This window comes from Microcebus murinus, chromosome 11 (assembly GCF_040939455.1).
Source record: "Microcebus murinus isolate Inina chromosome 11, M.murinus_Inina_mat1.0, whole genome shotgun sequence".
Classification (NCBI taxonomy): Eukaryota; Metazoa; Chordata; class Mammalia; order Primates; family Cheirogaleidae; genus Microcebus; species Microcebus murinus.
Genome location: NC_134114.1, coordinates 38,094,436 through 38,111,185, shown reverse-complemented (window position 1 = coordinate 38,111,185; position 16,750 = coordinate 38,094,436). Strand labels below are relative to the sequence as shown.

The following is a 16,750-nucleotide window of genomic DNA, read 5'->3' as shown; positions in this document are numbered from 1 at the left end:
ATAACTCTCTCAGATTCATTCCAGCTTTTAAAGTGAGAAGGTGGCTTGAACTCCCACTGCTGCCAGCTCAGCTGTAGATCTGAAATATCCAGCTGTGCCCTCTCTGCCTCTCTCATCACCAATAACAGACTTTGCAATCAGAATCTGTCTGGCACGTGTGTTGATGTGTGAGGCGAGATAGCATCTAGCTCACTGTATTGGCTCCTCCGCGCTAGACCATAGTAAACATTTGTCTTTGTCAGCAGTTAAAGCAATGTGATTTGAGGATGCACAGGGATTACAGACACTTCCACCCCGTTATGCTTTTTTCTAGGTCTGTATAGAGATTCATATTCAAAGAGAATTGATTTAACTGTTTACATAGACTAGTAGTGCTCAAAAGCTGTTTTTAGGACTTTTCCCCTCTCAGGAGAAGAAAAAAAAAGATTTTCCCACTGTACATCATATTATGACTGCTTTTAATTGGTCTTATTATAGCAAACCAAAAGGACTGCCTCTGTGTCATTAGCCACCATTGGTATTTGGTGTATCATATCAGGTCTTTGACCAAATAAACAATAAAATAAACCGAAACCCTGAATTATCTTCAATTATCTACTGTGAGAAGAATCCTAACTGGTGGTCATAAAAACCAGTTTTCTTTAGGAAAACATTGTTCTAAGTGAAAAATCCCATAATAACACTCATGATGATAATAATACCTATTGATTATTGTGTACTGTGCAGAGCATTTGGTATATAGTACCTCAATTACTACTCCCAGCAATCTTACGAGATGATCCTTATTTTCTAGATTAAGTAACAGCTATTGGTGAAGTAACTTGTCCTGCTCTAGGGCTTTATTTCAGGCACATCTGACTATGCACTTAATGAGAGCCACACACATAATCACTGGGGAGCACATCCGACCACATGGTGGATGCTGTGTCAGACACTCAGCTTCCAAAGTTGAATTAGAAGTAGTGCCTGTGTTCAAGTGCTCCAAGTCCAGTGGGTGAAGGTAGATGGTAAATCAACTTCATGAATGTTATGGCAGTGGAATAGAAAAGGTGCTAAGGGAATTTGGAGGAGGTCATCTAAATCAGACTGAGGAGCACAGAAGTCTTCCTGGAAGAAATGATCATTGAGTTGAATTTTGAAGGATGACTCAGAGCCAGCCAGAGGAAGATAGTGGGGAAAGATGTGTAGGCAGAGGGTTGGCCCCTTTGCTGACATAGAGCAGGAAAGAGAATGGATCAGTACTGCACAGAGGTCCATGTAATTGCCATGAGGGCCATGTATATGATGAGAAAATAATAATTATAATTAATATCAGTTAAATTTTATTTGTCAAATCATGTTTTAGGTGATTTACAGACATTATTTTCTGTAATCTCTCTACCATTGGAGGCCAGAAATGAAGGCAAAAGGCAGGCTATAAAGATCCTTGTCTGCTTAGATAAGGAGTTTGTCCTTTATCCTGACAGCTATGGGTTCCCATGGAAAGATTTTAAATCATGGGAATAACTTGATGCATTTTAGAAAGATCATTGTTAGCATTTTGGAGATTGAATTATAGTTGGGTAAAACCTGAGCTAATGACACCATTTAGGAGAAGAAGTAGTGTAGTTATCCAAGGGACTGTGACTATGTCCTAAACAAAGGCTTTAGGACTACAGAGGACCAGGGAGCAGAGGTGGACTCGGACAGATTTATAGGAAGTGGTGATCCATAGAATAGGTGTACCATCTTTATGGAGCCTAAAGATTAAGTGAAGGAATAGAATAAGATTTCTACCATTACAGACTACAAGAAAAAGATTTTTGGTTTATTTTCTTTTTTGGTTTTTTTTTGGTTCCGACCCTCCCCGTATCCAGTTCCCAAAGCAGAAAGGGTCTACTTTTTAAAGATCTTTCCTAGGCATTTTTTGGTGATACTTAAATCCATTTGAAGGTCACCTATGAAACATAGCTTTCTTTAAATGTTTTCATGCCATAACTCTTCCCAAGTATAGAAAATATAGAAAAATACCCTTGGTAAGGAATGTTAAAAGTGTTTGCATATTTTTGTGCCCTACTTTCTGTTTAGAAATATTCTATTCAGTTAATGACCAAAAGAAGAGGTTTGATACAAAATGTATTAGTTTCTCATTCACTTTCATCTAAATTTGTATTTCTTTTCTCTTTACGAAAAATATAGCATATGGTCTGAAACTGATCTGGGTGAAGTGCTGATTTGGAGATGTTTATGAATGTGGCATATAAAGCTTGGGTCTTATTACAGACAGTCATGTCTGGGGATTTTATTGCTGGTTTTATTGAATAATTCTGTTATTATAAAAACTGATATTAAAAATTAGATTTTTCGTATAATCATTATAACTTAAGAATTACACTTAAAAAATGAAAAGACACAAAAGATTATGAAAACAAGTAATTTATTTTTTACTTAGCTTCCTTTCTGAGTTTTTTAGTTAAAAAACAAAAATCTTGTTCCTTTGATCCATTTCCAATGTGAAAAGAACTGAAATTTTGAATAGCTAGGTCTATATGAGAATCTTGAATTAGTCTCCTTAAACCTAATTATCGGATACATGACTTAACTTTTAAAACCTCACTTTTGGTTCATCTTGAAATCCGCGAACCAGGGCTGGTGAATGCCACTGATCAGGAATGACTGATGCAGACTGGGAGCCACGTGGGCCCCGGGACTGGTTCAGGGCAGTGGCACTCTCTTACATTCAAAGTCTCAGATGTCTGCCTCTCTGCAAAGCCGCGAGGCCAATGTCTATAGCTGCTAAGCATGAAATCCCCTGCTTCTGTTTGTTTCTTTTGTTGCCACGAGTTAATAGGGACAGAGACAGGAGACAGCCCAGAACAAAGCAGAAATAATGGAGTATTTCACCCCAAAAAGGAATGTGGATTGAGAAATACAAAGGGTAAGGCAAAGACAGACTTAGTGTCCTGAGGCAGTGTGATGTATTGGACAGAAGCCTCAGCCCTGGGACAGTTCCGGGCCAAAGCCTTCATCTGTGAGCTCCAAGCAGCCCACATGGCTGAAAGATTTGACCCATCTTCTGTAAAAACAATTTATTGTTTTTCCCACTAGGGTCTTTAAAGGGTGACAGGATTTTCCACCTCAAAAAGTAGATTACTCTTGCAACGTGGGGAAAAGTCTTCTACTGGGATATGTCTGGCGGCCACAGGCCTCTTCACAGCACTCTATTGCCTTGTTTATTATTGCTGTTGCTGTAGGTGCCAGTTTGAACTTACATTCTTTTCACTTGTTTGCAAGAAACACTAGTTACTCCACAACCTCAGGGCGTATCTGACATTCATTTTTCTTCTTACAAATTGACAGGATTGGCTGAGAGATTGAATGTTCATCATTGATCCTCTCTTTCATGCACCTTTCTGTACAACCCAGTTTATTCGTGTATTTTCTCCCATACTCTCCCCTAAAACATTTTATTTAGTATTTGCTTATTTGTTTATTTAAGTAAAATTTTACATACACATATATTTTAAGGGGGAAAATTTGAGGACTGTTCTAATAGAGATGTTTTTCCCCCTTGCTGCTGTGCTTATTTATGATCAGAAATCTCTACAGCCAGCATGGGCTTCTCCTAATAGATAAGCTTTGTCCTTTCCAGAGGATGAAGAAGGGTTATAGGAAGGAAGCAGACAATAAGAAAGAGAAAGCTAGCAGCACTTCAGTATCCCTTGTCTTCCAACCCAGCCAAGCCCCTCTTCTTCTCTACTCCTTAATTCAGTAGGGCAGGACCCTTAAGAATATTGTTTCTCACCCAAGTCCTCTGACTTAGGAGAAAGCTGCAGGTCCCCTTTGCCTTGAATGAAAGATACTTTAGCCATAAACTTGACAGTGTAATTAAAGAAGCAATACAAGGACTTGCACCTTTGCCTTCCTTTGTCAGGTGTTTCCCTTCTCTTATAAAGGTAAACTTACTTAAAGCACTTTTTCACCCCCACAAAACAACAGAAACACCCCACTTCTGATGCTCTGATCCCTGACTCTAGACATGGCTTTGCCAGAGCCAAGAGGACATGAGCCAGGGCTCCAGAGCTGCAGCCCTGGCCCAAACACCAGCTCTGCCACTTAATAGCTCTCTGGTACATTTTCTTATCTCTGAGTCATCCTCTATACAAGATGGATCTAAAAGTCTTTTCTGCATGACACACCCTCAGATGTTACGGGCTTACCATTCCAGTGGCTCAGAAAATAGCTCTGGAACCAGACTACTAGGGTTTGAATCCTGTTCCACATAGGCACTTTGCTTAACTTCTTTGAGCCTCAGTCTTCTCATCTTAAAATGGGAATCATATAGTATTTTTGTAGGGAAGAAATTAATTAATACACATGAATCACCTATATATGGCACTCAATAGCTGCCTTTGGTTTTGTTTTTAAGTTATTAGTATACCCACCTTTCCTAATGTCTTCTGCAGAGCCCAGGCAGCTCTGACAAATACTATCACACATTTTGTATTATGTTGTATTTTGAATTGGGTTACATTTTCAAAAGATAGACCCATATCTGACTATTACAGACTTGGAAAGTAATTTGTTCTAAATCAGATTATTTTAGATATTTAAGCACTTATTAATGTTTTATTCATTGAACATCTTTAGTGTTAGAAAACACTTCTAGAAATTGACTTCTTTAAAAAAAATTTTTTTTCATTGTGAGAGTTGTGAGAATGTACCCCATTCCAAACTCTTTGGTTTGGAAGACAAATGGCATGAGAAATAAAGTTAAAGTTATGGGTGACTTTTCTCTTGCTTTTAGGTACCAATTCATAGATGTTTCATTAATTTAACAAGTATTTATTGAATGCTGTGCTAGGCTCACCCTTGAGCTACATAGAAAACAACCTGGTTATCTGCCATAGGGGACCTTGTATTTCTGCCTGGCAAGACCTTTGTTAAAATAAGGAGGAAACAGTGTGGGGCTCAGGCATTGACTGGCTGTGGGGAAATCCTCAAGCTGACTGAAGAAAAGTTTCCAGCAACTAGACAGAGCTTCAATCAAATTGAAATCATGCTCAGAATAAAATCATGTATTCATGATGAAAACAGACCACCAATTGAAATAAATGCCACGTCCCAAAAGACTGGGAATTTAGTGACACAGGATGGTAGGAAATACTGGCAATGCAGGGGCCAGTGCCAGAGTGGGAGGGTTTTGAGCTGACTCTCATTTAGGAAGATGTTTTTGTAGGACAACTTTGCTGCTCTGTTTTAGCCCCTGACCACCGTTGGTAGCTGTGTAAGCTTTTTGAGCCAATAATAAGACCAAGAATGGATATGTCTTTGGGTCTGTGTGAATATTTCTATCAGCTAATGAATCTTATAATTAGAAAAAAATAAATGTGTCATAGGATTAACTGCAGTGCTAGAAGTATGTGTATGTGTATAGGACCAAGGAATGGAAGAAAGGATTAGTTCTTTCCAAGGGAATTGAAGATTTCCCAAAGGAGGTGCTATCTAAGCAAAACTTTGAGTAGGAGTTTCTAAATAGAAAAGAGGAGGGAGGACCTTTCATTCTCGGTGCACAGGACCAGAGTGGCACAGAAACATTAAGTGCTCAGACTGTTTGAGGGTCTAGTGAGTGAGTTGGAGGGGAGCTGGAGTCATTAAGGGGGAATGGAATGTACGGTTAAATGTTTAATTAGTGCTTTATAGTGTTGACTTGCTGAGCGGTTATTCACTGTACAGTGGTCTGCCAGACCTACCAAACATCTGGCACTGCCCCTAACAGAATTCAGGACATTTTAAGATGATCTTGCTGACCTGGTGCTAGGCCACAAGACTGAAATGCAAGTCCTCATTTTACCCTTGGCAATTTTATCTTTTGCTGATTTTTATTTCTAATACATGTGATCACCTTCCTTTTCAAGCAAATATTCCTGAGGTCTTTGCTTCTGCTTTTTAGCTAATTCATATTTCAGCTATAGATGATGCAATTATTTCATTTGTCCAAAGTCCATGACACAGGCAGAGTTATTACTGGTGATTTTGGTCTGTGTCCTCTCTCAAGACATTGACACACCATTTCCTCACCTACAACTCTGGCAGAAGCTTGTGGGCACATGCTAGGGGGAAAAATCCTGTGTCCTGACATGATATGGTAGATACACTGGGTTTTAAAAAAAGGAGTAAGTCATAACTGTGGAAAGACCTGTGAACTGAAACAGGCAACGAGGACCATGCCCTTGGTTGACCCCCCAGAGGGTATAGTTATAATTTAGACTGGCTCTGTTCTCTATGTCCTGCTACAAGGGAGGGCCCAAGGGTTGTGTGTCTTTAGTTGAACTGGGATGGGACGGAGCATCTGGAGGCTGCTGTGGGCTGATGGAAGGGGCAGTGCTACAGTCTGGGCTGTGTGTTGGGCTGCCAGGCCCTTGCCCAAGGAAGCTAACTATCTTCCAAGATACCTTGGGAAAAAGAGCATCTTGATGAATAGTTATTTACCCATGTGGTGCCTTTCTTAGTAGCATAATGCATTGAACCCATGCCTCATAACATCCTCCTGAAGAAAGGAAGTGGCAGATAGTGTTAAAACGTTACTGGTTAATCATGGGGAAACTGAAGCATGGATAGGTTTATGAGGCTTGAACAGAGTTATACAATGCCTTAGTGTCTGGCCTGGGAATGAAGCCTGAGTTTGCCGCTTGCTGTCAGGACTGCCGACAGCATTGTGTTTCGCATTGTACAACAGTGAAAAGGGCTTACTCTTAACAATGCAAGAGCTGCTGTAGGAGACAAACACAATGAACTTTGGTACAGTATAGTCTAGAGGCCAAAATGAGTAATTTTAAGTAAATTGACTATAAGATCCAGAGCTTTGTTAAGTTTTAAAACAAAAAACAAGTGAAAACTCTGTGTAGTTTTTAGGAGCTGACACAAAAATGTGAACATTCCTTCCCTATTTGAAGTAGCATACTCTTAAAAGTTTTATTTTGTTGTTCAAAATCTGACACTATTCCTGTTGGCCATAGGATGGATTTATTTATTCATTTATTTATTTCAAGTACATATTTATTTCTAAGAAATCTGCTATTTATTTCAAAGAATCTTCTTTATAATAACTATCAATCTAGTTTTTGTGTTCCAAAATACCTTATTTCCATAGCCACTGGTTTTGGGGGGAGGATATTGTTTTATTCAGTTTTAGTTTGGGTTCTTACAGATCAGTTGGAACTATAGAGCCTGGAGTTCAGGAAAAAGATCTGGGAGGTGCTGGGGGAGATGTCATGTTGGATGTCTTTACCATTATGTGATTGGAACCATAGGAGTGGAGATGACATCACTGGCAAGAATATAAAAAGAAAAGAACAAAGAAGAAGGGGAATGTCACTGCTAAATTGTCTTTTATGTCAGATGTATCAGGTGACCTAGAATAAATTAATAGGTGATATAGATATTAATGGGCTTGGCTGCACAGTTTTTATGTGCTAGATTTTAAAAAAGAACATGAAGATGAAATTGGGGGAACTTTTGGCTAAAATATGTTGAGTGATATACAAGCAATTTAAACAGGATGATATAGAAGTTAGTCACATATATATAATATAATATAATATAATATAATATAATATAATATAATATTGTATTTAAGATTTATGATAGTTGGGCAAGTCCCCCTCCAGGAGATAGTCCAGAGGAATTCTGGCAGAGGAGCTGAGTGACAAAGGGGGTCTCCAGAGCAGGAACAGAGTCTCTCCCCTTTTCCCTTCTCAACAAAGACCAAAGCAGCCTAGTATGAGAAACTAGGTGACTCGTGTTGTCGCCTGCCATAACTGAACATGGAAGACCTCTCCTAAGTGTGAACAGCTGCTAGTTAGCGGCCATCTTGGAGGGAATACATATGTGCATATATACATACATACATACACGCATACATAAATCTGTCTCTGAGAAAAACTCTCATCATGAGTCTGGGACACAGACTTTATAAAAAGTTTGTAAAAAGTCAGTCAACATCAGCCAACCTTGACACAAATCCGAGATATGATGTGTTGGCATCTAGAGTGTTGTTGGTAGTTGTGGTCATTAATTTTGTAGGAGAAAGCATACTGGAACTAAAGTGAGACCAAGGGAGAGCGCCCAGTATGAGTAGGAGAGGCTGGTATATGAAAGCGAGCTGAAATAAGTAGGAATCCTCCAGCTTGAAAAGACTGAGAGGTAATACGACTAGAGCTGAATAAATCCTTGAAGAATATGGGGCATAGAATTGTTTACCAAAAGTAGGCAGAACCTCCAAAAAGAAACCCTGAGGAAAAATGAATTTAGGACAAGAAGAAGTTCTAATCTACTAAGAAAGTTGATCCTGTACATCAAAATCACTCTTTTGGGAACTAGGCTAACTTCTGGCATTGAAGTAAAGTGAAAAAGTCAAGAGTTTCTCTTATTTTGGCACTATTTTCTTGAAGCATGAGGGGCCTGGAGAGTATAGATAAAAGTGTCCTATTAACTGTTATGATTTATTTTTTCTTTTCTTAGGTGAAATTTAAATATCAATCATTCTTCATTCAACAGTGATTCACTGAGGATAGATTCTGTGCTGTGTCTTCTGCTAGGCACTGGGGATACTGGGGTGGAGGTGGACAGACATGATTCTCACAGTCTGGTGATGAATAAAAGACTGTAATTGTCTGTGTGATGAATTCACACAAGTGCTGCAGAGCTTGACATGAATTGCTAGCACAGTCTTGGGATCAGAGCAGACTGCCCTGAGGAAAGGGTTGTGAGTAAGCTGAGACCTGAAAACTGATGGGGAATTAATTGGCTAAGCCCAGTTAGGGGAATATGGAGCAGCACAGTATATGCCTTGAGGTGAGAGAGGGTCAGCATGGCTGGAGGTGTTGGCTGCAGCAGATCATGAAGTGTGGGGTAGACCATGGTAAGAGTTTGGGCCCAAGAGCTGGGAGAAGTCGCTGATGTGATTTAAGCAGATCTACCAGATTTTCTTTTTATGCACAATTGCAATGGCTGCTGTGCAGAGAATAGGGAGTATAAGAATGAATGTGCTGGAAGCAGTGAGAGAGAATGTCAATGTTGTCCAGGCGATGGTGGCCTGGGCTGGAGAGAAGCAGACCAATTCTGGAGCTACGTCAGAGGTCATATGGACTGGATTTATTGACTAGATGTGAGAAATGAGGGAGAGAAATAATCAAGCTTGATTTATGAGAGTATGACAGCCAATTAGGACTCAGATTTTTATCTGAGTGAGAAGAATTAACACAAGCTTCTTATAGGTCTTTTCTGTCATGATCTCCAGATGACCCAGAAGTGAGTAGGTCTACTTCCCTCTCTTCCTCTTTCTTTTTCTCATGAGTCATTCAGGGCTAAATTTTTCAGGCTCTATAACAGGCTCTGGAACATACTTGGCCCCTAAGAAATGGATATGGGGTAAATAGAAAGATCAATAACTACATGAATAATATTCTGTCTACCATATCCCCTTGTCTTTGATTCTTGCAGAGCAAATAGGTGTGTGTGGTGCACTAACGACATGCACAATAGTTCATAGTACCCTGAGGTCAGTTGACCTGAAACAGAGTTTAGCCAAGACAAGGACGATAGTGATATATACAGGGATTCAATTTAATGAGTTTTAAATTGATATCAAATGATACCAAAGAGTTGTAAGACTAGAAGAAGGAACTTTCTGTTCTCTCAGTTTCACCAGTCATTACCATTTTACCACATTTGCTTTATCACTCTCCTCACCAGGTAGAGATGGAGGTATAGAAATTTAGAATTTTTCTGAGCCAGTTAATCAAAGACATCGTGACTCTTCACCTCTAAAAACTTAGAAGCATTCTAAATATTTAGAATGTTTTCTCAGAACAGTGGTTTTCTTTACATAACTACAGTGCAATTATTACACTGAGGAAATTTAACCTTCTGAAATCTGTATTCAATCCTCACCTATTGTCTCAATAATGTTGTTTATGGCATTTATTTTTTCTTCTTGATCTAGGATCCAGTCCAAGATGCATTGCATTTCATTATTATGCCTTTTTAGTCGTCTTTAACCTGGAACAGTTCCTCAGCCTGTCTTTGACTTTTAAGACACTGATATTTTTGAGGAGAAGAGGCCAGCTGTCTTACAGAATGCCCCTCAGATTGATGTTATCTGGCTTCCTCATGCTTAGATTTGGGTTGTGTAGCTTTGGCAGGAATCCTGTGTGATGATGTCATGCCCCTTGCGGCACACCTGCCACGCGGTAGACATATGTCTCCTGACTAAGGATGTTCACTTTGATCACTTGGTTAAGGTGGTTTCTCCATTCTTAAGGTACCATTTTCCTCCTTATAATTAACAGTTTGTTTAATTACTTAAACAGTCTTAATATTTATTTAGTCATGTTAAATGTTCCTAAGGTTTGTTTCCACAATCTTATTTTAAAGAACCACATTTTTTCTCCCTCTCTTGGCAGTGTTTTAGAGCACTTTGCTGCAAGGGACCACCACCTGCACGCCCAGAATATGACCTGGTTTGCATAGGCCTCACAGGTTCTGGCAAGACAAGTCTGTTGTCAAAGCTCTGCAGTGAAAGCCCTGAGGAAGTTGTGTCAACTACAGGTGGGTACCGTGCCAGGGTTCTAGCCCTTTCTCTTTTTCGTCCCTGAGACATTCTAATTTCCTATGCTGTTTGCATGATTTCTCTTCTCTTCTTTTCTCTCTTTGTGATTTAATGCTTTACTCAGTTAATTTTAAATATGCTATCTCTTTTTAAAAAAGATATGAGGAGGATTTAATAGCATTAAATTGCTGCATCAATGTATCCCTCTAGCTGGTCATTTCAGTAGCACTGAATAAATCAAACCCAAGAAAATACAAAACTAATCCTGCAACCTGGAACTCTCGTGCTGTGACAAAGTGGATTCATTTCAGGCCCACTGAATGCTGTCCTTCCCTGAAGTGTCACTCCAGCCTGCATTTGTTGGTCATACACTCCCTAAACAGTAAACTGATGTATCTGAATCTTCTTCCCTCATTATTTTTTGTCTGGTGGATAGTCAGTACAGGAGACCGTTGATCAGCTTTGCTATGTTGTTTCCTGAGGTAATCAAGAAAAGTCAGTCTAGGGCAGTGGTTCTCAGGGGAGATTTCACCCCCAATTGGCTGCCCCTTTTACCCCCTACCCCCTGGGTATACTTGGCAATGTCTGGAGATGTTTTAAGGGAGGATGCTAGTGGCATTTAGTGGGTAGAGGCCAGTGATGCTACTAAACATCCTACAATGTACAGTGCAGTCCCCAAAGATAGTTATCTGACCCAAAATATTATTAGTGCCAAGGGTAAGAAACCCTGGCACAGGGCTACTGTCACTCCCCAAAGGTGGCTTCTTTTTCTTCTGATAATGAAGCAGAAAAGAAGAGTATAAACTAGAGAAAATAATGGAGGAACAGTTGTACGAGATGCCGTAGGGGGAGAGCTGCTGAGGAAAGAGTAGGGTGAGACATTGTCTGGGAAAGTTGAAAAGATTTTTCACTTTTTGAGAACCTACTATGTGCTCGGTCCAATGTTAGACACTAGTGATAAGTAGTGATCCCAGCATTCCAGGAGTCTCAGTCTACTGGCCTCAGAGACATTAAGTTTATGTTCAGAAATATACAAAGGCAGGGGCGTGGTCACTGTTGCCTGGAACAGGGAAAAGGAAAGATGCATGATGAGGTTTTCTCCGTCAGATCTGAAGTTGATAGTAAGCCCGGTAGATAAGCAGGAACAAGAGAGTGTGGTGGAAAAAAAGAACATTTAAGGGCACAGGGAAAGCTTGTGTGATGGCAAAGGGGCATGAAACAAATTAGCACCTCCTGGGAACCACAGTTATGCCCGGAAGTGTGTGTTAAATAGAGTGCTGGGAGACAAGTCTTAAGAGGTATGTTGTGGCTGTATGTTGGCCAACCTTTTATACCATACTCAGGAATTTTAGCTTTTTCTATAGAGAGTGCAAAGACATCAGAGTATTTTAAGCAAGGAGACTATATAATACATGATCAGATGTTCTTTTGAGAAGGATTAAGCTGGCCACAATGTGGAGGCTGAATTGTGAGGATCATTATTAGAGGAGATTCAGAAGATTTTTGTAATGGTGCAGCTGAGATGATGAAGGCCTTGGCTAAGGCAATAGCTGGAGGAATAGAGAGGGGAGAATAGCTAGGATACATATTTGAGGGCTAGAATTGACAGGACTTTGTGCAGTCTGGTTTGGGGAAGGAGGAAGCCATAGCTGGCTAAATTCCTGACTTACATGATAGGTAGGTAAAGAAATAATTAACTAGGAGATCCTGGCAAGTAGGAAAAATACTGATGATAAAAAAAGTCTTATATCAATCAGTTCAGTTCAGATTTTGCCACCAAATAAGTTAGAAAAAAAGTACAGGTTTTGAGAGCTTTTCAGATTTAAAATTGAGATAAAAGACTGTGGTGTTATAAAGAAACAGAGACATAGCTTGATTTTAGGATGAGAGAAAGAATAAGGGATAGGGGATCCCAGAGTGGATGAGCAGAGCTCATTCATAGCCTCTTTGGACACAAACCTTCCCCCTCAGAACTGAACCCTCTCTCCTCTCCCCACTGGGCGTTGTCCATATTTCTGCCATTTAGTGCCTGTAACTGCTTTGTTTACATGTCCATCTTCCATCCTGGGTTTAAGTTCTTGTGGGCAGATAGAGCATCTTATTTGAAATTGTATTCCTAGGGCCTGGCATGAGATTTGGGCATAGATACAGATGTCTGTTGAATGAATAAACAAATGACAGCAAATTGAATCCATATAGCAAGGGTCCTCAAACTTTTTAAACAAGGGGCCAGTTCACTGTCCCTCAGACTGTTGGAGAACTGGACTATAGTTTTAAAAAAACTATGAACAAATTTTTGTGCACACTGCATCTTATTTTGAAGTAAAAAAAACAAACGGGCAAAAACACTCACATGTGGCCTGCGGGCCATAGTTTGAGGACGCCTGCTATATAGTGTTTTTATATAAAATATCTTCTGTGAGCCTAGTAACAACCTATGGATGAGTAAGAATCTTTTTCCATATTGTATTTTTAAATCACCTGAGGATTGAAGGTATATTGACATGGCTATTGTTACACAGTTAGTGACAGAGATAGGATGCCAGTTCAGGTCTTCAAATAAAGTTTGTTGGTATACAAGGTTTAGGATTTCTGACAAAAGTATGTACTTTACTGGTTGTTCGTAAAATTGTGGATATCATTTGAATAATGTGTTATAAAGTCATATAAACTTTTTTAGCTTAATAATTCCCTTCAAGCAAAATAGCTTCCAAAAATATGTGTAAGAGCAATACAAAGTGTACCTTCTTTGCTTATCAGAGTTTTCTCTTTAGAACCTTTAGTAATCCAAAGAGAAAATTTTAAAAGGAGATAAAAGACATAAATGAGAATAAAAATAAGGATGACATCAGATGTTTCACTGGATATAATGCAAATGAGAAGACAGTGGAGCAGCATCTTTAAAATACTGAAAGGAAGAAAAGAGTCAACCAATATCCAGCAAAAATACATTTTAAAAGAAAAAAATGAAACTTTTTTCAGATATAAAAATATTGAAAGAATCTATTGTTAGCAGACAAGTAGTATAAGAAATGTTGAAGTTTTTCAGGCAGAAGAAAAATAATATCAGATAGAAATTAGGATCTATATAGAAGAATGAGGGGTACCAGAAATGGAAACTATATAAATAATTATATAAAATTTAGTTTTTATTATTTAAGTATCTTTAAAAGGCAACTGTTTTAACAAATAACCATATATCATAGGATTTATAACATATAAAAGTAAATATCTGAGAATAGTATAAAGGTAATGGGGGAAAAAGACAGTACACTATTGTAGGTTCTTATGCTATATAGGAAGTGGTATAATAACAATTAAAGATAGACTGATTAAAGATCTATAAGCCCTAGAGTAACTACTAAAATAACAAAAAGTGGTAGACAATAAGGCAACAAATGAGATATGATGGAATTGTCAAAAATAATCCAAAGGAAGGCAGAAAAGAGGAAAAGGGAAAAAGAATAGATGGAAAAAATAGGAAACAAGTAACAAGGGCAATACATTCAAATGTAATCATCGGTAATCAAATTAAATGTAAATTATCTAGATGCTTCAGTTAAGAGACCAAGGTTGGATATAACTAGGTTTTAAAAAGCAAGACCCAACTAAATACTTACGTTAAGAAACAAACTTTAAATGTAAAGATACATATAGGTTAAAAGTAAAAGGATGGAAAAAGATACATCACACTAATAGTAATCAGAAGAAAATTTGAGTGGCTATATTACTATCAGACAACTTAGATTTCAGAGCAAAGAATAATGCTGGAAGTAAAGAAGTTCATTTCATTATGAACTTTAATCAAAAGGAAATAATGCTAAACATTTATGTACCTAATAAAAGAGCTTCAAGATATAAGAAGCAAAAAGTGACATAATGGCAAAGAGAAATAGACAAACCCACAATTATAATCAGAGATTTCAATCTCTTTCAATAATCATGTTAGAAGAAAATCTGCTAAACTATAAGAGACTTGAACAACACTATCAGCTAACTTGATCTAATTAACATTTATAGAATACTCCACCCAACAGAAAACATTCTTCTCAAGTGCACAGGGAACATTTACCAAATTAGACCAAAATCTAGTATATCATACAAGTATCAATAAATTTAAATGGATCCAAGTCATGCTAAGTATTATTCTGAGACCACAATGGAATTGAATTAGAAATCAATAATAAAGTGGTCCCTGAAAAATATCCCCAAATATTTGGAAACTCAATTACTTTTAAATAATCCATGAATCATGAAAGGATCAAAAGAGAAATGATAAAGCATTTTGTACTAAAAGACAATACAACATATCAGAATTTGTGGTATGCTTTAAAGCAGGACATTGAGGGAAATTTATAGCACTAAATGCCTGTATTAGAAAAGAAGGACCTCAAATCAATGACCCCAATTTCCTCTTCAAGGAAGTAAAAGAGAAGAATGGATTAAACCTAAAGTAAGCAGAAGAAAATAAATGATAAAAATCAAAGTGAAAATCAATAAAATAGAAAAACCATAGAGAAAATTCATGAGACCAAATTTTATTGACCAATGAGAAGGTCAATAAAACTTATAAAACTCTAGCCAGACTGATCAAGAAATATCAAAGAAGACACTAATTACCAATATCAGGGATGAGAGAGGTAACATCAGTATAGAGTCTATAAATATTAAGAGTAAAGAAGAAATAAAGAATCCTGATAGACCTATGTCTATTAAAGAAATTGAAATTATAGTTAAAAAAAGAAAACCTGTAGTCTATTTGGCTTTACCAGTGAATTCTACTAGTTTTAAGGAAGAAATAATGCCAATTCTGCACAGTCTCTTCCAGAAAATTGAATAGGAGGGAAAACTCCCTAGTTCCTTTATAAGATCAGAATTAATCTGACACCAAAACCAGACAAAGATATTACAAGAAAACTACATTACCAATATCTTTCATAAACACAGATAAAAAATTATAAACAAAAATATAGCAAAGCAAATCCAACAATAATATATTACTGGGATAATATATCACAACCAAGTGGTATTTATCCCAGGAGTGTAGGGTTGGTTTCACATTCAAAAATTAATGCATAATACCAATAAACTAAAAAAAAATCATCTTAAAATATGCAAAAAAAAAAAATCCAACATCAGTTTCTGATAAAAACTCTTAACAAGGTAGGAATAGAAAGGAATTCCCTCCCAACTATAAAAGGACCTCTCTGAGAACGTTATAGCTGTTTTCATACTTAATGGAGAAAGACTGAATTGTTTCCTGATCAGATCCGGAGCAAGACATGGATGTCTTTCTCACCACTTCCATTTAGCATTGTAGTAAAGATTCTAGCCGTGCATCAGGCAAGAAAAAGAAATGAAAGGCTTCCATTTTGGAAAAGAATAAGTAAAACTTATTTTGTAATGACATGACAATGTGGAAAATTTAATGGCATCAACAACTTTATGCTATAAATTGGATATGGTTGATATGAATTAGAATCGATAGTTTTAGAAATCTGAAAACTGAGAAACTTAGAGGATAGTTCTGGCCATTGGTTTGAAGAATGTTGTTTATAAGAGTAAAAGCAGATAGTGTGTGGTGAACAACAACTGTCAGCCAAGTATTGAATTCATTCAGGTAGATGAACAAACTCCCTGAAATTGGTAGATGGGGATTCCGAGGTCCATATATAAGCAGATGTCATAACTTCAGGTAGAAAGTTATTAAGAGGTGGCTATGGTGAAGTGGTCTAAAAGCATTACAAGGAAACAATGCTTGTGCTAGGAGGCACTGATAGGGGAAGGAAAAGCTCTGTTTCCTAGTGAAAGGAAGAAGAAAATGTGCAAGAAAATATTGAAGCATTGAGAAGACTTCTTAACAGAGATGAGGTTCTGTATGATTCAGTGGAAGGGCTCTGTAATGATAAAGGTAGGGCACAGTTGGGCATGAGAGGCAGGAAGTAAGGAAGTAGGAGATGGAGGTAGATGCTTGTTGGTTGGGCCTGTGTGTTAGAGAAACAAGTTAGTGATGGCAGAGGAGGGCCATGCAGGCTGGCTTTAGTTATCAGGGGAACCACATAAACCATTTGGTGCTAGAGTTCAAGATAGCCATTCCTGGCATCTTCAAACTTACTACTCAGGTTCAGGGTTCTTTCTGTTGTTCATAGCAAGATTGTG

At 38.0% G+C, this 16,750-nt stretch overlaps 1 protein-coding gene across 4 annotated transcripts in view; it reads left to right on the top strand.

The window, feature by feature from the left end:
- The window catches only part of ARL15 (ARF like GTPase 15), a 397,531-nt gene that overhangs the window by 126,487 nt on the left and 254,294 nt on the right, over positions 1-16,750 (top strand). For all 4 annotated transcript variants that reach the window (XM_012756746.2, XM_012756744.2, XM_076008020.1 and 1 more), the window contains one exon: positions 10,446-10,590. In XM_012756746.2, coding sequence (XP_012612200.1) covers positions 10,446-10,590 — 145 coding nt within the window. The remainder of the gene's footprint in view (positions 1-10,445; positions 10,591-16,750) is intronic.